Consider the following 24,475-nt stretch of genomic DNA (forward strand, 5'->3'; position numbering starts at 1 on the left):
TTTCAATTAGCAGCCGTTTCACAGTTTAAGAGCTTTGCGTTTGCAACACATTTGCATTGTTAGTGCTCTACCAGCTGACTTAATGGAAATCAGGAAATGGTATACATTATGGTGTGCAAATTGATGCTTTCCAAGCGAATTTGCATGGTAATTTTTTAGTTAGTAGATCAGTGAACTCCTTTAAAGGGAAACTCCACTTTTCTTGAAAATATTCTCATTTTCCAGCTCCCCTAGAGTTAAACTTTTGATTTTTAGCGTTTTGGAATCCATTCAGCTGATCTCCGGGTCTGGCGCTACCACTTTTAGCATAGCTTACAGAGCTCGACATTAAGGCTTGTCAGCTTGTCCGGGACAAGTGGATTTTTTGAAGGACAAGTGTAAGAGAAAATTTGTTGTCCGACTGGACAAGTTCAATTTCAATCAATGTTACTTAACGTTATGTGCCGTTAACGACAGAGCAGAACACGCAGCGCAAACACCGAGCGGAATATTGAACAGAGAGCGCAGCGCGCCGACACACACACACACACACACGTTACTGTTATTGTTACTAAACAAGCTGCGCGCGCATGAAACCTGATCGCCGAACACGGAGGGGCGGGGCGGCATGGAGTGGAGAGTGATGTTTCTTCAGGCTCCGGCGTGAATATAAATGGCAGACACTTCAACCGCAGTCCGTATTTTTTCTCTTCTAAAGTTCGGTAAAACACATAATGGGCTAAAAATCTTGTTTAAGAATCTGTTTTATAATGAGAATCTCTCTTTCAGCGCGCCTACGTGTGTGCGCGCTGCGCGACAGCCGATTTGAATATGTCAGAGTTCGTCACTGTACATTAAAAAATCCCACACAAACATTACAGCGTAAATTCTAGGATTAAGACAGATAATCTGGATACATTTACCCTAATACGTTTTTTAAAACATGGTAATGTTTTAATGTTTTGCTTTAGTGTTTTAATGTCAGACAATCATTGAAATGTGGGAAAAATAAAGAGAAAGGCAGCAGATATAGCATCCTTCTTCAGAAAGAGTAGCAAGAAGCAGCCAAATGAATCTTAGAAAAATACATTTCAATGGCCTACAAAATTCACGTGATTTTCTGGTCTCTATAGTTTTTTCAACAATGGGAGGTATAAATTCTGGTTTCAAAGTAAATTTCAAAAGTTTTATTTGATTAAATAGTTAAAAAAAAAACTTGAGGTTGAATTATGACTATAAATTGTATGTTAATCACAATAATTTTTTTTATTGAAATTAAAGTATTGAAGCAATTGTATGTTATACATCATTGTGATTAATGCACCTATAATACTTAAAAGTATTTTAAGGTTGGATGATAGAGATTTTATATGCCACCCCAGAGTTACTGCTGGCCCCTGCCTGGCCACCCCTATGAAAAATCCCTTGCTCCGCCACTGAATGGCAAAACAAAAAAATTAAATTATATTATAAATCTTTACCCGGACAAGTGACTTTTGTGCATGGACAAGTGAAACATATATTTACTGCAGATATGACTAGGAACTATACTCTCATTCTGGCGTAATAATCAAGGACTTTACTGATGTAACATGACTGCAGCAGGCGTAGTGATATTACGCACTGCCCGAAAAAAGTCCCCTGGGTTACTTTCAATAGCAGGGGAATATTGTTGGGCACTGCATAATATCATTGCTCCTGCTGCAGCCATGTTACGGCAGCAAAGTCCTTGATTATTACGCCAGAATGAGAGTATAGTTCCTAGCCATATCCTAGAAAATCGCAACTTTTAATTTTCCGTCGGTCTTAGTACACGATGTAACTACAGAAGAGTTACGTTTTAAATAGGAAAAATATCGAATCTCTTTGGTTATTTTTTTGCGCGATATTAATGGTCTTATCAGATTCAATGGATTGTGCTAAGCTATGCTAAAAGTGATAGTGCCAGACCCGGATGGATTCCAAAACAGTAAAAATCAAATGTTTAACTCTAGGGGAGCTGGAAAATGAGCATATTTTCAAAAAAAGTGGAGTGTCCCTTTAAATCGAGTTTAAAGAAACTTAAGGTGGTGGCTGTTTATAGGACATTGCCGGTCCTGAGAAACTATAACACTGCTTTACATGTTTCACCCAGGCGTGCCACACACATTCTGGAAATTGAAGCCAAAACATTGCAATTGGCCCCTGTTGGCTAGCTTCTTGTATAGGTCATAAACCCTTTCTCTCTGTGTAAACAAATGGGGCGTGAGACAACTTTAAATGAAATGACTACTGAAATTTCTTTTCCAGAGATGGTTTTTGCTATTCTAGTGTTTTCTTATCATGGTGATGGATATTTGATTGTTTTGTTTTTTTTAATAAGTTTGGTTTTAGTTAGTTATAGATGCTATTAAAAAGTATGCAGTGTAATTGCAGTATGTAAAATACATTTCTACATTTAATTTTACATTTTCATGCCTATATGTGCAAGTTAATAATGAAAATTCAAATTCAATAATTTACATTTGCCATTTCCTATTACACTAGTTTTGATATGTAATTTAAGTACTTTAGTAAAGCTTTATGGCCTGGTTTCACAGACAAGGCTTAGCTAAAGCCAGAACTAGGCCTTAGTTAAATTACAACATTTTAAGATCATTTTTTTGTAAACATACCTTTCAAAATGACATTAGTGGTATCGTGTATCGACGATAGTCAGACATATGGCCAATTGCGGGCTTTCATGACGATAGTTGGCGAAAGTTATTATTATTATCATAATAGTTTCAAATTAATATGTTCATTGTGTGCTTTTTCTCGCATAAGAGGGTTTGTTGATGTAACAAACAACACATGCAACAGTGTTCACAACAACCAATAAGGTAGATGAATCCTCAAGACATTGAGAAGTTTGCGACGTTTAAAATGTGTCTCAATGGTATTACTGAATGAGAGTACATACAGACAAACAGCCACAGGCAGAAAATATGTTTTAGTGACTGAGTAGGAAGCACTGACCCAATTGCTTGGGGCCAGCGTGATAGTAAACAGTGAGTAAACAGTATTATCACTGACCCGAGCACCTCTAATGTTGGCCCCGGGCCATTGGGCAGTCCTTTATGTTGAGCCCTGTGAAATTAGCTTTTTTATCAAGTACCCAAAAAAAAAACATGGATATATCTAATTTCTAAAAAAGTCATGGAAATGAAATATGTGCTTTATGGTGAGCTTGGACTAAGTTGAAGACACCTATTATGTTCTAAAAATCACTTTACCACCATATATTTTAAAAAAGTGAACAGTCATCAATAATTTTTGCTTTATTTTATTGAAAAAAACAAAAACATTAAAAAGCAAACCATCAAGCTGCGTTTTCCCTCCTATAAATAGTTGCCACAGCCTCAAGGTGTTTACATTACATCTCTTTCTCAACACCATCAAACCCTCCAAATGTTCTTGTTTTTGTGACCTGTCTGGCATATGGATGTAAACCTACCAGTTCAACTTTTTGCTCTGTGTCAAGTTTAACCAAACATAAGTAGCTCCCAAGAGGAACATCAATGACATCTGTTCAGTCTGATGGATTAGGTCCTGACCTTTCCAAACCACCCCAAACGTCTCCACTGCACAGTATCTGTTTTTGAAGAGGTCCCATGAGGTGGAAGCCAGCCAATCATTGGGCTCCAGTATGTTTTCCGATATATCATTTTTACGTCGTGTTGGAAACAGATGATTGATTTATACGGCAACAGTTGAATCTTCACCAGCAGCTGAATGATGGCCAGATTTTAGGAGCACACAAAAAGGAAAATGGGTCTGAAATGAAAGGGGACATATCACGAAAATAAGACTTTTTCCATGTTTAAGTGCTATAATTGGGTTCCCAGTGATTCCCATTGTGATGTCAGAAGGGGATCTTATTTTAATAATACCGCCCCTTAATCTGCACTTTCCAACCACGGCACTGCCATTTAGTGCAGAGAGAGAGAAAATATAATGGACAGCACAATTGAGTTTCAATTTCAACAAACCACCACTATGGCAATCAGTGTTTGCATTTTATCAGCTTATTTGCATTTTAAAAGATACACCCAGAAACGGCACATTTTTGCTCACACCTATAAAGTGACAATTTTATCATGCTATAATAAATTATCTGTATGTTATTTTGAGCCAAAAATTTACACATGTAGGGGAGAGCGAGGCACAACCTAATGCTGTTTGGTTTTGGCTCAATCATTCAAAAAATATTTGAGTTTGATTAATTATATTTTTACACAAGCAACACACACATCTCTGCTACAAATGAACATTTGAAGTTTGTTTCTAGTACTTAACTTTCTTACACCAAACGTGACAGAAGTGCAAACGTTACAACTTACCCCATAGGAGGGGTTAATTATAACAGGCAGGGGGTTAGTTGTAACACTTGCTAAAAATTAAGTTTGCAGGCAAATATTTCAATACTATTTTGTCTATATACTTGAAGTGTATATTTTTTATATATCTGTATATAATAGACAGGTATCCACACTGTATTCATTCATCCAGCCCTTTTTTAACAATAGTTATATTATAAATGGATACAAATGTCTAAATATGTGAGAAAAAGCAGCACAATTATGACAAAACGTTATTTATATTTGTGACCCAGTCTGTAATAACCAAACTACAGTTTCAAAATCAAATTCTGAGATAATGAGCATCAAAGTCTGATTTTAGACATTCATTTCATTATGATTTCAATCTTTGACGTAACCTTATTGAATCAATATTAAAGATATGAACCAAAATAAATTTGACACATGATTTTTGATAAGACAGGCACATTTATTTTGTTGGCAGCCAGCAATCATTCATGTGTAGCCTATTAAAAACAACGACAAGAATTACACTAACGTTAGGGGTTTTTATATCGTAAGTGCTGAGGGGTTTGTTGTTACACAGCGTTACAATTAATCCCGCTGGGTCAAAATATTTTTAAGCCCACCAAAAAAGTTGCTAAGAGCTGCAGACATATTTCAAAATGATGCTATGTTTTAGTCAACAAGACACTGATTAATATGACATAGCATGATTTGGTATCTTACACACCAAACGTCCCACCAAAACACTTGTTCATCAATAACTCTCTGGAAAAACAATATACATTTCCATTAATGTGAGGGAGATCGTCTTTTGGCAGCATGAAAAAAACACAAACCCTCAACCTTGTGCAACAATGTAAACAGTCCGTGTTACAACTAACCCCGCACACCCCTACTCTGGGGACACCAAAGATTTATTTTACATCTTAAGAAAGTCCTTTAAGGAGCATTTTAGGAATATACCAACTAAAGATGTGATTGTCTCACATAGAAATTGTAAAGGGATAGGCAGATCCCATTGGCTAAAGGATAAAAGTAATAATTGTATTCCAAAACAAATATAGATGTTCTTTTAGGTTGTTCAAAAATCAATTCATGCGTCAATGATTTCAAGATGCTGCATCTGTAATGTGACTTTGCTCAAGCAAAGCTCAACTAAAATAAATCCAAGCAGACATTTTAAATGTTTTATCTGTTCAGAGTCTTGTACTCGAAGCCATAGAGCAAAACCTAATGTATAAAGGCCAAAATAATGTGCGACTGAGATCGAGGCGGTGTGCCGCGATCAACACTTCTTCAGCCTGATGCTCCTGACTGCTGCGACAGCTCTGGCCTTTCACACCGCTTTCTCTACCGCACCCGCTCGTGGCTCCGTGTTTCTAATTATCCGTCCTGTGACTCATCCACAATGAGGTGTCACTCCTTGACAATACGAGGCCTTTTCACAGGGAAGAGGAATTCATCAATGCTTGCCTGATAATGGACTGCGTGGTCTGATGAGTTTTTTGGTACGGCAAGATTTGTTCATTGAGATAATACTCTTGTGAGTTATGTTCGATACTTCACCTGGAGAAACTGATGAAAGGAAAGTTATGAATTTATGGGAAACACTTAATCAAAAAGAGCAGAGAAAAGAAATCGCTTATGCCACACAGTCTTAAAAATAAAGGATCCTAAAATGATCTTTGTCAAGATGCTTTAAGAACCTTTTACCTTTGTGCAGACTATACAAAGGCAAGAAAGAAATGTTTTTTAAAGGGGTCATGAACTGATCAACAATGGCGGCCAGTGACTTCTGTGAGTATCTGGCAAATGTGAGCGTCTGATCATAAACCCCTTCGAAGCATCTGCAGAATGCACTTTTTTGACATGACGTGTTATACACATAGGTATGCATGACGCTAGAGGTCTTCACGGGTCCACTTAGATCCGAAAACCCGAGGTCCGACCCGAGACCCGATCGGGTTCGGGTCTAAAAGTTTCACATGTGCTTCGGACACGGGTCGGGTACAATAATAGCGGCATCGGGTCTCGGGTAATTTAAAAATGAATGTGTTTTTTCTGAACGGACCCGAGAAGACCCAAACTCTCTCGCCTGTGTGCGTCAATGTCCTTTTCAAACCTCTCATCTGTTTGCCAAGAGCGCTTGGGACATTGTGTGGTTGTCGGAAGGTTCATTTTCGTTGAGACAAACATGTCAGTCAATTATAAATGTACATTTTAGCGGTTACGTTGGTGTCCTCGTCAGATAACTAAGTAAAACGAATGGAGTAGCTCGCCAAATTAGTTGCAAGGCCACCGGAGTTTCTTTCTGTCTGAATGCTGCGCATGGGTCTGCAGAATGCACACACGTCAGTGCCGTTTACATTCTGTTCCAGTCGGGTTAAAAATTTTTTTTCACTAGTTTGGGTCGGACTCGGGTCTAATTTTCTCGGGTTTGTCTCGGGTCGGGTCTTTCTTTAATTTTTTTTTATTTATGCACGTCGGGTTCGGGTATGAAGTGATTCGGGTCATTTCGGGTCGGGTACATTTCTTTGGACCCGAGAAGACCTCTACATGACGCACAGAACGCATATTTCGTCATGATGAGCCACACACATTTACGCGATCCATCGCCCCTGCACAAGACACAAATCGATCAATCAAATCAAAGCCAGTGTTGGGGTCGTTAATTAAAAAAAATATTATTTCTTGATTATTATTTCCACTACTGGCTCATTTAATGTATTTGGATTGTACTAAAATGCGTTAATTTTCAATGGGCATATACTGTATCCGGCCGAAACAGGTAGCCTAGTGCATCCCAAAGATCCAGTATAGCGATCTCATATAATTATTTCTCAGTCTCTTTATCAGATTATACCAGAAAATACAGGAAATTAGTATGTAGTATTAAAAAAGTATAAAAGTATTTATCTAAACTCCCTTTCCCCTGTGAGCAATAGCAGACAGCTGCAGGATCTCTTAAACCTAAATGAAATTAAATCCTAATTTCTAATTCTAATCGAATGACTTCAGGACTTCAGTCTCCCTTAAAAAGCTCAAAATGTGTTTAGTGCCAATAGAGGTCACATTAAATACTGACTGATGCCCGAAGAAGACATTTAGTTCTAAAAATTGTTTTGTTTTTAATTTTGTGTACACGTTTCCAATATTTTCCTCTTTGTATCTTAATAAAAGAGTGAAAAATAAATATGGATGGACATTAAAACTTTGCTAAAACAACAAAGCTGGTGGTGGTGGTGGCCTAAGACTTTTGCACAGTACTGTATGAGGCTGTTTACACTTGGCATTAACATGCATTTTCGTCGATCGGATCACAAGTGGACGACGTTAATGCCAGGTGTAAACGGTGTTCAAAACGTTTTGTACGCGTCCACTTTCGACCACTTTCAACCACATCCAGAGGAAGTCGAAACCACTTTCGATCAGATCGCTTTGGAGTTGCGGAACGCAAATGTGGTTGAATGTGTTCGAACAGCCACACGCGACCGCCTTCTCTCCGCCCATTTATCTAATCTGAGGTATTAAACACAAGTTTTACGTATTTTTTGACTTCTGGTGTGAACATACGGTGAACAGCGCTATTTTTAGCCTTTCATTGATAAAACTACTGCGGGTGTTCTCCGTAGTTTCGTTTTGAAAGCGTGAAAGTTGCGCGATCCTATTTCATCAATTGCGCTGAAAATTCAGAGAAAGCTCTTACATACACACGTACAAAACACTGTGCAGCATGTATACTTGCTAAACAAGCAGTGTACTCCGACATAATATTAGTTTGCGTCCATATAAACTCCTAATAACTCCTGCTCACGTTTGAATGACAGCAGAGAGACTCGCCCACCGTCTCACGGACCGTCCCCTCACAGTATTCAGGACAGAAGCGGTCGAAAGTGGACAAAAGAGATGGATTAAAATAGCAGATGTAAACGTAATGTGTCTCTCGTCCACTTGTGATCCGATCGATGAAAACACATCTTAATACCAAGTGTAAACAGCCCCTTTGTCAAGTGATGGATCAATATGGCGGATGTAGTATGTCTGAATTCATTCATACTATATAATACCTTCTCTCTAAACAGTCGATAAGTAGTTACTAATTCAGTACATACTGTCACAATATTTGATTTCAGGTGCAGAGGAGGTCGTATAAATAAACGTTTGCTGTATAAACTGTTTACTGTTACTAAACACATGAGTAACCATTGCCTCAGTAAATGAGGAAAGACGGATGACGTGAGCTTCACTCACATTTGTTGTCGCTACCAAAAGTTGCTCGTCACTTGCATAAAGTCAAAATGTTTGCAAATTTGTCCCGAAGCTGGGCATGCCCACTGCCTGCAGGGTTTCTTTTTAAAAAGTCTTACAATTCAGAAAGTTAAATTTAAGGCCTTAAAAAGTCTTCCATTTCTTTAAAGAACTAGGCCTTAGTTTAATTAGGAAATAATTCGTTTTAACAAACATGTCATACTAAAAACATTACTTGTGTGCATTTTGAGTACTGATGTATTTTAAGTAGGGCTGTCAATAAATTGAAATATTTAATCTAGATTAATCGCATGATTTCATGAGTAGACTCGCGATTAATCGCAAATTAATCTTACATTTTTATCTGTTCTAAATTTACCTAAATTTAACACTTTTCAAGTTTTTAATGCTTCAAATCTACATGGATTTGGACAAATATATATGCTATATGCAAATGTATGTCTAACAGAACCATCAGCCATAGTTTTATATATGATTTTCCCCATTTCTGTTTGCTGCTAAATCATTTGTGACCTGTGCTGGCAAATTGAGTTGGGATGAGACAATTTTCAAAAATTAGTTATTTAAATTTTAACATTCTCTATTAAAAAACTTTAAAACAATGCATGATTTGTTGGAATCTGACAAAACATGACAGAACTACACCTGTTTACGCAAAGCAAAAACAATATCAATATATGTTAAATACATGTTTTTCTTTTATTGTTATATTTTGACATTGAGATGGACCGGCCGCTTTAAGATACTGTAGGCTAATGCAAGGGTCTCATATAATGATACACAACAGATACTTTTCCTCAAAAGTTACCCAAACATTCACTTCAGATATAACAGATTATAGGTCATACCTGCGTGAATTCAGATATTTTTAAAACTGTAATTTTGTGTAGATTGTGCGCGTGTTTGTGTGCATGTGCTTCAGATGTCAGCGTCAGGAAGATCGCTTTTGAGTCTTGTCTCTCTTAATAATATTTTAACATCAATCAGGTCCTGAACTTTATCTCTCTTAATAATTATTTTAACATCAAGCAAGTCCTGCAGTCTATTTTCTATAATTTCGGCATGCTTTAAAAACGAAACCAAAATACGAGCAAGTGAATGAAGATGCATCTTTCTTTGCCTTAGATCAGGGATGGGCAACTTTGATAATGCCGAGGGCCAGCATTTTTCTCCTTTATACCAAGGGGGCCAGAACCACACGCACAATTTACATCATTCTTAATTTCCTTTATTAAGAAAACACAATATACAATTAACATGTCTTTAAAGATTTTAACTATAAAACTTAGCAATTATGCTAATTCTAAATCATAACTTTATTTTCATTGGACAAGCATTTCAGATAAAACTTCTTAACTGCATTGCTTTAACATCTATTTTAACAAATTTTTTTAAATTTGTTTTTTTGCAAGGCCGTTCACATTTTCAATTAAATGCGACCTTTTGTGATGATCTGTGTGGACGTGAAATGACCCAGAAGTGACATACGCAGAAGAGTACTCAACGGTCAACAACATCACTCGTTGTTTGCGGAAGTAGCTAACGTTAGACATGGATGTCAACAACAGTGTAGTCAACTCGGAGCTCTTTTTGCAATATTAAAGTTATATTTTCCCAACGGAGCCAGCACAATTACAATCTTCTCGTTTTAAGAAGAAAATTAAAAAGAAGGAGGAGAGCAAGGTTTTTTGCCATGGCATTTTGTGGAGCGGTGTTAGCAACGTAAACTAGGGCTGCACGATGTGAGGAAAAGTTGCGATGTGCGGTGACATTGTTAAATGTTGCGATGACGATGTAAGTTGCGATAAATATTTTATATTTTTTCCTGTTTTAGGGGCCATTCACATGTTGCGCCTAAAAACTAGAGATGGGTCCGAGTCCACCTTTGTCGAGTACGAGTCAAGACCAAGTCCTTAAAGCTCCACTGTGTAGGATCTACTCCCATCTAGCGGTGAAAGTCTATATGACAAGCAACTGAATATTACTTTCTAGCCCCCCCCCATTCGGAACGCGTTTTAACTCGTACGGTGGCCCGGCCGTGTCATGCCAAGGTTAACATGGCTTCCAGTAGCTACAAAGCAAAAGCAATGAGAAAAAAATGAACAATTTGCAATGTCTTTTGCCTGTGATCCATCAAAGCACACAGATTTATGTTTAACATGAAAAAAGTCTGATTGTCATGATATGTCCGCTTAAAATCACATACAAAAAGCAACCATGACGGGTTTAAATGGACGCGAATTAATATTATGTCAAAGTACAATGCTTATGTTTTAAGTAAACGTTACATGTCCGTGTATATGTAAGAGCTTTCTCTCAGATTGGTGAAAAAAGATCGCGCAACTTTCACACGCTTGTAAAATGAAACGAAAGACGCGCAGATCAGACGCTTTTATCAATGAAAGGCTAAAAAGAGCGCTGTCACCGTGTGTTTGTGCTAGAGGTCAGAAAAGATGAAAAACATTTATCTCAGTACCTCAGATTACATAAATGGGTGGAGAGACGGCGTGTGGCTGTTCGAACACATTAAACCACATGCATGTTTACACTAATAAGTGTTATGCATAATCATGCTAAAGTTGGCCAAGGAACTATAAAACTTCAAGTTTACAACATAGACTGTATCGATGTAACCGAATATGCTGAATTACCTGTGGAGAATATAGAAAGTGCAACTTCAGTGTCCCTTGAGCCCCATCTTGGAAAACTAACTCCAATAGTGACTTTGGTCTTGATGTTTGTCCTGTCACTTTGTCGTTTAAAATCCCCGTTTCGCATCCTTGGCGATTTGTTTTAATGTCCTCGAGAATATGTCTTCAACAGGCTTTCAAATCAAAGCATTAGATCGCAGGTTCATCACGGTGTGCGGTTGTTGTAAAATCAGAAGGATTCAGCTACGCAGGTCACAGGCTGGATACGTCATCAAGCCTGGTTTATTTAAATCAACTGAGCATTACATTCGCAAGTCATACGCATATTACATCAATTTACAATTAACTAAGAATAATTGTCAGCTTTATAATTGTTAATATTCTGAAATAAGACTGTCTTGATGACGTTTACCGCCTACACATGCAAGCTCCGGAGGCTTCAGCTATCGGCCAGCATGAGTGTAGAGTGAAAGCGCGAAAGGCGGAGCTTGAATTTCAGGAATGTCCCTCGTCGGCGAATGTATTTCCAAGATGGAGGCACAACATGGATTCAGCCAGAGAGCGCTTCGACGAGATTCTACACTTACGAGAATACTTTGATTAGTGGGTGGGAAGTAATTACACATGAATGAGCACATACGTTTGAAAGAAAACATGGGAATTAACTCAATAAAGTACACAGTAGAGCTTTAAACATCAAGTCCGAGTCCAAGTCCGAGTCCAAAAGGGTCCGTGTTGGACTCAAGTCCGAGTTCTTAAAGGCCGAGTCCAAGTCGAGTCCGCCCGAGTCCAGAAAGTAATTAAATTGAAAAAAGATACAAAATTTGTATTGTAAATGGTTACTTTCTATTAATACTTTAACCAAGTCCAAGTTCGAGTACCCCAACTCTACTAAAAACGTGTGGAAAACGCTAGACATGTAGTTTATTGTCACATGATCTGCACGCTGCACTTGTGTCATTCTGAAAAGTTAAAATGTTTTTGAAAAGCCTGGAAAAACGAGCGCGTCGCACCGCCGTGCGAGTCGCGACCGCGGCGCTTCCAGAGCGCACATACATTTGAAATAATGAACTTGAGCGCGCAATAGACGCAACATGTGAATCACCGCTTCCACAGTACCTGTGTTTGCGGCGTCATCTCTCTTAAAACCAAAATAATTCCATGATATAGCTGAGGTGCTGTTCCTTTTCACCACAAGGTCTTCGTCTGACAACACATTTTCCTCACTCTTCTCTCCTTTCAACTGGCATCGTTTTTGCTAACAGGCACAGCGTCGCAACTGACACCTCACAAATCAATCTGAGCGTAGCTGACTTGGGGGTTCCCCTGATTGGCCTAATAGCATGAACGCGCAAACCATCCGTGCGTCACAAACTGCCTACTTCCATACTATATAGTATGCAAAGAGTACGAGAAGTAGTGCTTTTCGCCTACTATATAGTATGGAAGTATGCGGTTTGGGACGCAGGGATGTCTTCAGGACTAAACGTGATAGGTCAAACGTTTATTACATGCGCTTACTGTTTTCCCTTCATTCATCGCGTCAAGGCTGTCTGTTGCGATGTGTTCATCGCGTGAGTTCATATCGCGATGACGATGAAAATTCGATGTATCGTTCAGCCCTAACGTCCACCATGGTTGTTGTTTATCTTCCCGTTCCCGCCTACTTCTATGCAGAATTATGAGGTTTGTAGCGTATCAATGACGTATGGGTCGGATACATGTGGCCTGGCCGTTCAGACGGAGGTCGCATTTCAAAAGATCAGATACGTATCGGATTCAGGACCACATACCCAAGTGGCCTGGGTCACATTTGAAAAGATCGGATCTGTGTCGTTCAGACTGTCATGAAAAGATCAGATACAGGTCGCATAGGGGCAAAAAAATCGGAATTGGGTCGTTTCAGCCTGCAGTGTGAACGAAGCCTTAGAGATTCCAGGAACTAACTGAAGACTCCATGAATCACGTGATGGCCAAGCTTTTTGGACTTCTATTGTCTTTTATTGCCCACTTATGTCTGTTTTTATTAACAAAAAATATCAGATTACTTGATCATCATTATCAGTTACTAAAATAATTGTTAGTGAAAATGCTAGATTGTTTAAAGGGGCCATGGCACATTACTTTTTTAAGATGTCAAATAAATCTTTGGTGTCTCCAGAGCACATATGTGACATTTTAGCTATAAAAAAAAAAATAGATAGCATGTTAAAATTGACACTTTGTAGGTGTGTGCAAAAATGTTCAGTTTTGGGTGTGTCATTTAAAATGCAAATGAATGGATGACGTGCAAACACTGATCACAATGATGATGGTTTGTTGCAATTGAAACTCAATTGTGCTGTGAATTATTTTCTCTCTTTTTATCTGCACTAAATGGCAGTACTGTGTTTGGATAGTGCAGATTAAGGTGTGGTATTATTATAATAATAAGAGCTCCTTATGACATCATAAGGAGAGCCAAATTTCAACGACCTATTTTTTCATGTGCTTGCAGAGAATGGTTTACCAAAACTAAGTTACTGGGTTGATCTTTTTCACATTTTCTAGGTTGATAGAAGCACTGGGGACCCAATCATAGCACTTAAACATGGAAAAAGTCAGATTTCCATGCCATGGCCCCTTTAAAACATTTTGTGATTTTGGTTAAATAAAAGTCTATTTTCTAATGTAAGGCTACATGTCTTATGTCTAGTTTCGTTTTGCGGAGTGTCTTCTCCCACTCCGAGAGAATACATATTTTTTTGTCATGAAAGATAAAAGGTCTTAAAAATCACATGGATGTTTGCACACTGGTCTATAAAATTGGATTTTATTGTTGTGAAATAGGTCTTAAATTTCATTCATAATGGTCTTAAAAAGTCTTAAATTTTACTCTGTGAAACCTGTAGAAACCCTGTTCCTGTCGCCAACGGTCACTGTCTCTTGTGTTGGCGAAAAATGCCAAGCTTTGTAAAAAGAGAACTGCTTCCCACACATACAGTACTGTTATAAAACCCACAAAGCAGTGCAAAGTAGTAATAGCTACACTATTTTATTATAATGTCTGTAAAGGTTTGGACGAGGTCACAGGATGCACTCAATCTCAACATCATTAGGTCTCATGTATGGCTGTATAACCAGCAAACATGAAGTCATTTTACAGATCCATTTTAAGTGCAAAACACTATTCCCATATGATGTTTCAGGATGGAAAATGCGCTTGCCAACTGCTACACGAATTTTAAGAGCGTTGGTATAAAATCAAATACATTCGATGACCTTGCCGGTTTCAGATCTACACATTAGTAAAACCTCTCTGGGACGCTGTAGAGTGCAAAATTAGATTTCCAATTTTTTTATACTTTAAATATGCGGAGGCTTTTTGTCACGAATGGCGCAGGATCCTAATGCATGGCAGTGAATGTCACTCCCCTTATTAGGGTTGTTCTTATAATGAAAAGCACTTTTTACTACAGTTTCAACGAGATTGATTGGCTTGTATGTTTGCGTACGTATTATGTCATTCATTCAGTGTTCTCAAAGTCGTGAATTAAACGACCATCTAAAAAGATGTGTTTGTATATTTCTTTTGACAAGCGGAGTACTCATTTTGATGTGACGTCTGTACTGTTTATGTTTATACATGATTTCATTTTCATTTATTCTCTAAAAGGTCCCTCGAGTTTCTCCCTCAAGTTTATTTCTCTGCTCTGTTTGACATGTATGAAGCGTTTCGCTTTGTTGAAGTTATGTTTGTGTTCTTGTAAGCTGAAGTCCTCTTGAGACTGAAGCACAGCACTCCTATTCACTTCTGCTTCTGTGTGTTCCTTTCACCCGTCAGGTTTTAGGAGGATCTGGGCGTCTGTACACTTGCTACGCGTCCTGTCACTACTGCCCGTGCCCCGCCTTTTCCTTCTCTGTTCTCAGGAGAAACGAGAGTCTGATGGTGAGGTCACTTCCTCTTCCTGTTCATCACACATTCACACAGCTGCACCGACAGGTTAAAGATCACACACATGCCCTCATCACAACAAAGTTTGACTTTTGTTTTGCATTTCTTTTTCTTTCTGCATTTCAGACGAACAAATCCATAAAAGTTGATAATGAAATAAGATGACAGAGATGTTGATTTGTGGGTCTGTGCTGTCATTTTGTACCATTTGCTGAATGCATTATAATGTTAAATATCGTTGTGCATTATTTATAGGTGAGCATTAGAGAACAGGATTTGCTAATAAATGCTGTAAATTAAATTAGGCTTCATTATCCAATGAATCATAAAATAATCAAGTGATCCATACTTTAACCCTTAACTGATGTCGTCCCGTGTACGGGACACCGGAGTTTACTTCAATATTTTGCTGGCAAATTCTTGTCTAATCATGACAAATGACATATTATTGGAAAGGTCTAAGACTCTAGATTACATATTTAAACAGTAAGTTTAAGAATGAATGACATAGTGAGAGTCTTTTTCTGGAATGTCACAGGCCCACAGGTGGGCCCAAGTTATTGTTACATATGTATAACACTAATACCCTATTCCAAACCTTAAAAAAAATCTTGACAAATGATATATTTTTGGAAAGCTCTAAGAATGTAGTTTTAATATTTCAAGGCCTTCTGATAGTAGAAACTATATCACTTAAAAGCTCTAAAAATGTAGTTTTCATCAGTGTTGGGGAAGCCACTTTGAAACTGTAGTTAACTAAGCTACAAACTACTTCTAAGTAAAAGTAGTTAAACTACAGCCAAGCTACGCATCTGAAAAAGTAGTTAGCTATACTACAAGTTACTATAAAAAGAAGCTAGCTACCTTAAACCTGCTAAATTTTTTACAATAACATAAAATTTCAATATGGAAGAATGGGAAACATGGATTCATCACTGTATTTGAAATAGACATTTGATAAAGAAGCAATAAATCAGGAGGATTCATTTAAAATTGCTCTTACTTGTATGTGCTTAAAGTTTTCAGTGCAGTCAGACAAATAGTTTGCTGTTTGTTTTTTTAAAAGACATGAAATTGGACAAATATGTCCATTGGCAATTCATCTCCACACTTTCAGATTCTGCCGTCATGCCGCTCCATTTCGTACATTATAATACGATTTTGTGTCGACGTACTCCCGCACATTATGTACGAAATCATCAGACAATTTCCACAAGTCCTCCTGCGAGTAGGCGTTCTGGAAAGGCATTGCGGAGGAGGCACAACGCATTGTAGCGTATTCGCGCTACATGCTGGAAAAAGTATTTAACTACTGTTAAAACTACACTGTTTTAAAAGTAACTGAACTACCGTAAAGCTACAGAAAAGTGTAGTTAGGTTAGTAGCGTCGCTACTTGTAGTTAACTACTCCCCAACACTGGTTTTCATATTACAAAACCTTTTAGCATTAGTAACAGTAATAGCGACAGTAATTTATTAATTTGTATGCAGCAAACCATAAACACTAAAAGTTTGACACAAACCTCACTTTTTGTGATTTTAACTTGAAGTTTGGATCAAAATCAGTTTTTTTAGCATTTCTGGCATAAAACATTTTCATTTTTTTTATTTGTATATAAAATACATACTTAATTGCATTATTTTATTTATTAAATAATTAAAGAAATGACCAAACTTTTTTTATTACCGCAGGTGTTGTGGTTAGTCTTCTTTTTCTCCTCCTCCTCCTCTTCCTCTTCTTCTTCCTCTTCTTCTTCTTCTTCTTCTTCTTCTTCTTCTTCTTCTTCTTCTTCTTCTTCTTTTTCGCTATAGGCATCTATGGCAGCCCTATGAACCGGTAGTAGGAAAATGATCAAATTTGGCACATTTGTAGTGGTGGTTTTAAAAAGTCATGTGACCAAAAACGGGGTCTCTAGCACTAACTCTAAAGCGACACAGCAATTTAAAAATTCAATGTTCAAACTGTTATAACTGTTGATTCTTTTGATGTCTGAAAATTGCTCTTGTCTTGCTTATTGCATTCACTACCTTACATTTTTTTTATTTAATATTTTCACCTCTAGATACTTCAATGAAAGCTACATGACACAAGCTGTCAACACTGTTAAGGGTCGTTCACATTATAACTTTAATGTAGGGATGCACCGATAGGATTTTTTTGGGCCGATACCGATTTAAACAGACAACTTCTGGCCGATACCGATATTAAACACTTGTATACAATATTATACAGTTGGTCTATTTGCTAGTTTATTTCTGCATCAAATCATTTTTACTGAACATGGATTGGATCTAACTAACATTCAACTGACCAACATAATAAGAGAGGCACAAATTAAGCTAAAACAAATATAATAAGACATGACAACCTTCAAAGGTCGTTTTTGCTATTCAGCATTTATTTTATTAACAACATTAACTCTTTTTTTACATATAATGGATTTCTTTATGCAGTTAATTAATAAACAATCGGTATCGGCCTTTCTCAGGCTATTGCCGATATGCCGATGGTTTCAAATTCATTAAAAATCGGCCGATAAATATCGACGGCCGATACATTGGTGCATCACTACTTTAATGTTAACTATACTGATAAATATATTAGCGTCCACATCACCGGATGATAATGATAACTTTATGCTAATTCGCTCACTCGCGCAGCACTCGTGCAAATTACTTGCTTTTTATGGCATTAACTAGTATTGTGTTTTTCTTGTAATAAAAACTTTTGCAAAAGTTAACATGTCACTGAATATGTAAATATGCTGTTGTTGCAGATGACTTCAACACACTGTGTTTCGCGTAACTCTAAACAGTTAATCTAGTAGTTTGTGTAATTTAATATCTTACCTTTTGGCGTAGTCAGAAAGCATTACGTAGTCAAAAAGCATTACGTAGTGAATTTCACAGCAACTGCAAACTGAGTTTGACAGTAACAGAATTGACACTAATAATACAGACAACAGAAAAATAAAGATTTTTAGCTTTAACATCTTGTGATCAATCAAACATTGCATACCAATTAAAATATTTAAAAATATAACCATTTAAAAAAAGAGCAGAAATAATGACTTAGAACACCAAATGCATTTGTTTTGTCTCTCTCTCTCTTTCTGTTGTTCAGCTTCATGCTGCATCACTTATGTACTGACTGTTTTTGTTTGTTTTCTGGTCTCCATTGACCGTCTGCCCTTTGATGATGTGTTCCCGGTTCAAGAGGCGCTTCAGCGTATTTTGCTGCGTGGTTGCATGCACATCAGCTTGATTTTGAGCCCTTGGGACAAGATGAGATTAAATTTAGTCCTCCGGTCTGAGAAAGTCAATCCGGGGACCAACCCGAATTGCGCAGCTCACGTTCTTGTCACTGAACAGAAACAGAAAATAAATAACATTATATACCCATGCGATCTGAAAAGAAAGGTTTTCCTTGTTTGTTTATGCTCCTTCGAGTAATGTCATTAGCATTTAGTTGATGTGCTGGAAGACATCTTGAGAATGTGCAGCCTGTCTTCTCAGTGGCAGATAAAAACAAACCGTGTTTTTAAACGGAAAAACAAAACCCCAAAATGTTATCGGCCGAATTCGATGTAGTTGAACTTGGCACAGAACACACGTAGCTGTTATTGGGTTGGTGGTGGATTACGAATGTCTGGACAGATGGAGTATAGCTCTGGTTTTGTAGTCTCAAAATCTGGAAATTTCATCTTGCCCCCTTATTTTGGCTCACAAGGATTTAGGACTCCAAAATGTAATGACTTAATGCAATCAAAGAAGTTTTTGACAACGATGACTCACGACTAGTCGTGCATCTGAACCATCAAACTAGGAAAGACTTCAAAGACTTTATATATATATATATACCTTCAAAGAACAAATATAAATTTGAATTGGAAAGTTGTAAACATTTTTTAAAAGCACTAATTACTTTAAATTTAAGGCAAAGAATGACTTAAGACTCAAGGCTTAAGGTTGAATATTTGCAACTTGACATTTGAAGACTAAAAACCAACTTTTTGCAAAACTATGATGCGGTCCCACCTCTGCTAATATTCGTCATGATTGTAAACCTATTTAGTTTTCCATTATGTGATTAATGTTTAGCCATTGTAACTACAGTAGAAACATTCACCTTAAACTGAAAATGGATGCTTTGTGCATTCATCACCTTTGCACATGATAAATACTAGTGCCATGAACTTCAGCCTGTTTTTCGTTTCCCTGCGCATTTTAATAAAGTATTCCATTTCATCTCCATCTCAATTAAAACTTTTATTGAAGTATGTTTACGTGTCTTGCTCCGTATTCTTCAGTGTAAACACCTCCTGGCCGCTTGCCTGAGCCAGGTCATGGGTTTGTGCCAGCAAGAGCAGGTCTCGGATCAGCAGATGACCCACATTCTCTCAGGGCAAACTGAGGCCAGCACATAAACAGCTGATCGTGGAATAGACTGGAACTCCGGAGTATATACGCTTGGAAAAAACACTATTTTTATTTACTTTCGAGTCGACTTGCCTTTGGTATAAAATATTGAATAGATTGCACTTAAATTGAATATAAGTGTTATATATTTATGATGCTGTATTGTAAAATGTTTATTCCTTTTTGCTAAATAAATAAACTAAACTATAACTTGATAGACCAGATATTTTTGTATGTTTATCTGCTGCCAGAGAATTTACATCTGTTCATTGAGCATGACTGGAGTTATTTTGGGAGTTTCTGCTTTTCTCAGCCAAGTTTTGTATGTTGCATTAAACATTTGTAGAGCATTTATCAGTCATACATATTTTTACATGGGTATTTATATTGAAACCCTATAAGTAAATGTAAATTAAGTTTTTAAAGTACCATTTTTACATTCTCTACACAGGACATTTCACAAGACTTTTTTAAGATGTTGAATAAATCTTTGGTGTCCCCAGAGAACGCATGTAAAGTTTATGCTCAAAATACTCCACAGATAATTTATTATTGTATGTTAAAATGGCCACTTTGTAGGTGTGACGCAGTTGCCATACCCTAGCATTCAGACAAAACACCCAAAATCAACTAGCTATAATTATGCTCATTAAAGATAATTTTAAATATTTTTAGTAGAACGTATCTGAACATTGGTACATCACTAATAGGGATCATTTACACGCGTGTTCGACTTCATGCTACAGTATAACACAGGAACCGACAGGCGGATGCCATCAAAGTGCCGCGAGAGCAGTTCGAAAGCAAACACTTCCGGAGATTTCTCGACTCACCCTCACGGTACTTTGATGTCATCAGCCTGTCATTCTTGCAGCGCAGCTTGAAATCCCTGCCGGAAGTCTCATGATGACCACTGCTGTTATAATCTTTATTTTCACAAGTACAATCCTATTTTATTTAAATATTCAAACAGACTCACGGTTCTCCCCCACACTCGCGCTACGCATATTGCATACATTATTCCAGAAGTAATATGATTTGTTCTCTGTGGATAAATAAACATGTTCTCTTCCACTGGGAATTGTAATTGTGGGAATTTTTGAAAATGGCTACATGTGCAATAAAATCTGCACGACGACAAAAGGACTTGTTTAGACCTGTTTTACTAAGAGTTTTATTTAGTGTTTTAGTCTTAGTTGGTTTACTCGTTTGCTCGATCACATCATTTAGAAGTCTTTATTGTGTGTTTGTTAAGTGTTTATTGGCAGTTGTTAACAAGATTTGTGAAGGGAAGTCACAGTATGTTTTGTTTTGATATTATCTTGTTTTAGTTTATCTGTTGCTGGAGTTACAACATTTGAAAAGCATAATTAAACGACCATTTTCAGTTTCTATTTTTGTTTTTCAGTATTGCTGTCTGTAAGGGTACATTAGTGCTGTGTTCAAAATATCCATACGAAGATACATCGCCATAAATGCTTACTGTACATGGATATAGAAAAATTAAATGAGAGACAAATATAATGCCCAGGCTAAGGCACTATCTCTCTCTGTAAAACTCCTTTAAAAAACATAAGTAAAGTACTAACTCTGAGATTTTAAGTATTTCTATTAGTTACTCAAAAAGTTAATAAATGAATGGCAAAAACACAACTGTTACAACACTGCTTATTCAATGTACAATAAACAGATAATAATAATAATAATAATAATGTTACTTACTAAATACTAAACAAAAATGTAATTCAAAATAGTCTTGTATCGTGATGCTTATCGTATCGGGAAATTGTTGGCGATACACAGCCCTATTGTAATGCACATAATTTGGTTTCATAGATTCGTTATTTGAGAATGGCTTTGTACGATGAAATTTTGCCATACCCTTGGTTTTCGTGAAACAGTGCCACTGGGTGTGAGCAAAAATGTGCCGCTTTTGGGTGTGTCGTTTTAAATGCAAATGAGTTGATCTCTGCACTACAGTAAATGGCAGTGTTGTGGTTGGATAGTGCAGATTAAGGGGCAATATTATCCCTTTCTGACATCACAAGGGTAGCCACATTTCAATGACCTATTTTTTTACATGCTTGCAGAGAATGTTTTACCAAAACTAAGGGCCTGTTTATATTAGAGCATTTGCGTTTTAAAACAGCATTTTAAAATGAAAACGATCCTCGTTTATACTGGCATTTTAAAAAGAATGTAACTGGGCATGCGCATAAAAGTGTAAAATAACTTATTACTCTAATAATAGCTTACCTTTGCGCGTTTATGCAGCCTAGGGGTGTGCGATATTGACAAAAATCATACCTGGGTCCTTTGCTGGCAACTATAACAGACACTATTTTTGAACCTATAAAAATGTGTTTGGGAAAGTCTTATACTGTTCTAGCTCCTCCCTACAACATATTAATATGATTTATAGGTTAATTTTGATTTTATAACTAAACAGAAAGGTCTTTATGATTTAAAAAGAAAGCATTCAAGTGAACAGTACTAAACAGTAGCGAACTTGAAGCAAAAATAAATTTCAGCAAATGCATACTTCAATCAAACATAGTAAGAGTATTGCTTTAGCCTACCAGAAATGCTTATTGCATTAATTTTTAAAAGTGTGCGAGGTCCGTGCACGTCCTCCGCTAGCAACACAGAAATAGTGCCTAAACGAGCATTATATATTAATGAACGAGCATTATATATTAATGATGTTGAGTTTATTGTTTTTATTAATTTATATTCACAAAACTTATTACACGGCTCTCTGGAATGCTTGATTCTGATTGGTCAGTTGAGACATTTGCAGGTTCGTTCTTTTCGAATAATAACCGCTCCAAAATAATAACGCATAGCCGGTACTACTTTTACGAGTAAGATCGCTCCGCGCCAATAAAGATCAATAAAGATTACTGTTTGTTTGGCGCCATCTTGTGACAAACACTGGACAACCACGACAAGACACAGAGAGCTTACTGAGACTGAACTTGACAAAATAGAGCATGACAGCTACGAAGCCAACACACAAAAAAATACAGAATGGGCATTAAAACTTCTCAAAGACTGGCTAAAGAGAAAAAATGGAGACAGACAAGTATGAAGCAGAGGATCTTAATAAGGTATTACGATCATTTTATGCATCTGTGCAAAGTTTCGCGGAAGGATAAAAATGTTAATTTAAAACAAATATGCCAATAAAATGTTCAAATTCATATTCATGTCCAGTTTTTTTTTTCTTATGTGACAAGTAGCCGTGTAATAAGCGGGATAATGTAGAGTCAGCCGGTAGTTATCGGGAAATAAGCCCCTTCAGTGTGATACAAGACCCTCCGCTTCGCGTCGGGTCCTGATCACACTGTCGGGGCTTATTTCCCGATAACTACCGGCTGCCTCTACATTATCCCTTACTTATCAACAAAACATCGATTAAAATTAAGAGACAAATTATCTGAAACGAAATTCATTTTAAAGTAGCAAACAAAACTTAAATTAAACTCGAAAATAATGTCTGACCCAGTACAATTCTCCCTTCATATTGGCCTTTACAACGCCTATATGGCGTTTAAAATTACAGTCTATCTTTCGTAAGCTAACTAAATTTAAACAAAACATAAACACATTAAACCCAACAATACTCAAACATTCATATAAAACAGACATTATATATAATGATACATGTTAAAACAATCCGATATAGCGTTTATAATAGCTGGTTGGTAGATGTTTACTTTTTTTGGCAAAACCTCCGTTGCAAACCAACATTTACATGAATAAAATTATTTTTACTTTGAAAATGATGCGCTGTCAGGTTAACATCAGCTGTCCGTTTATATAAGACTCCGTCTACGTTCATTTACACTTAGAGCAACGTCTGAGTTCTCAAACTAAAACAGGGTCTTCAGCGTTTGCGAACGAATCCGTTTATGAGGGTCGAAAACGGTGATGTAGTGTAGATGAAAGGCGTAAACGTAGCAAAAGTAACGCGTTTTAAAGGATAAACGCATTATTGTTAACATAGCCTAAGTTACTGGATTGATCTTTTTCACATTTTCTAGGTTGATAGAACCACTGAGGACCCAATTATAGCACTTAAACATAGAAAAAGTCAGATTTTCATGATATTTCCCCTTTAAAGCAAGGATATTCAAACTTTTTTGAATCTTTCTTTTAACCTTTTCTATGCAACCTACTGTATAAATAATCTATAGTCACAGTGTTATTTTTCACAAATGTTTTTATAAAAAAATGCACAACCCATATATATTTGAAATGTAAACCACACATATATCTCCTTTACAGTCCCTCCAGAAAAACATGATTATGCGATCGCATGATTTAATGCATAATCAGCCAAAGTCCGCATATTTATGCGGGGGCCGAATTTTTTAAATACTCCGCACTTTCGCAGCATAAATTGCAGATTTCCGTGCGCAAAATATGCTGGGCTTGCATGATTTCATAATCCCTGCATTTTTGTAGCAAAAGTGACATATATCTTAGCAGAAAGTTGAAAAATTTTGCATTTACTTCACACAAGCGCAGCCATGTCCCATGTTGCCATGGGAACGTTATGAAATGATGTAATTACGCAACCACAGTTTTTGCAAGTTCCCCCAGTTGTTGCAAGTTCCCACGATTTCATTGCATAAAATTGCATAAATATCCCATATACTACACATTGACATTAGGAGTATTATTACCAGTTAGACTGGTACACATTAAAACTGTATTAAAACTGAATGTCCCACTGCGTTCTCAATAACAAAGACTGGCCTCATAAAATAAATATTTGCTTTTATACGTTTCCCATAACAGAATATATATAGTATATAGTACCATGAGATGCTATCTAGTGAGATGTAGGTGTGTTCGTGACATTAAAAGTT

The 24,475-nt window shown here is 36.9% G+C and overlaps 1 protein-coding gene across 2 annotated transcripts in view; it reads left to right on the plus strand.

Moving 5' to 3' along the window:
• zswim7 (zinc finger, SWIM-type containing 7) overlaps positions 1-19,815 on the plus strand; it is a 36,611-nt gene extending 16,796 nt beyond the window's left edge. Inside the window, exons 5-6 of one of the 2 annotated variants that reach the window (XM_065284269.1) lie at positions 15,069-15,173; positions 19,490-19,815. In XM_065284269.1, coding sequence (XP_065140341.1) covers positions 15,069-15,173; positions 19,490-19,606 — 222 coding nt within the window. In that variant the 3' untranslated portion in view covers positions 19,607-19,815. Of the gene's footprint in view, positions 1-15,068; positions 15,174-15,305; positions 17,673-19,489 lie in introns of those variants that run through there. The other variant, XM_065284270.2, reaches the window with a different exon arrangement.
• Positions 19,816-24,475: the final 4,660 nt, after the last annotated feature.

The sequence above is a fragment of the Paramisgurnus dabryanus genome, chromosome 5 (assembly GCF_030506205.2).
Source record: "Paramisgurnus dabryanus chromosome 5, PD_genome_1.1, whole genome shotgun sequence".
Taxonomy (NCBI): Eukaryota; Metazoa; Chordata; class Actinopteri; order Cypriniformes; family Cobitidae; genus Paramisgurnus; species Paramisgurnus dabryanus.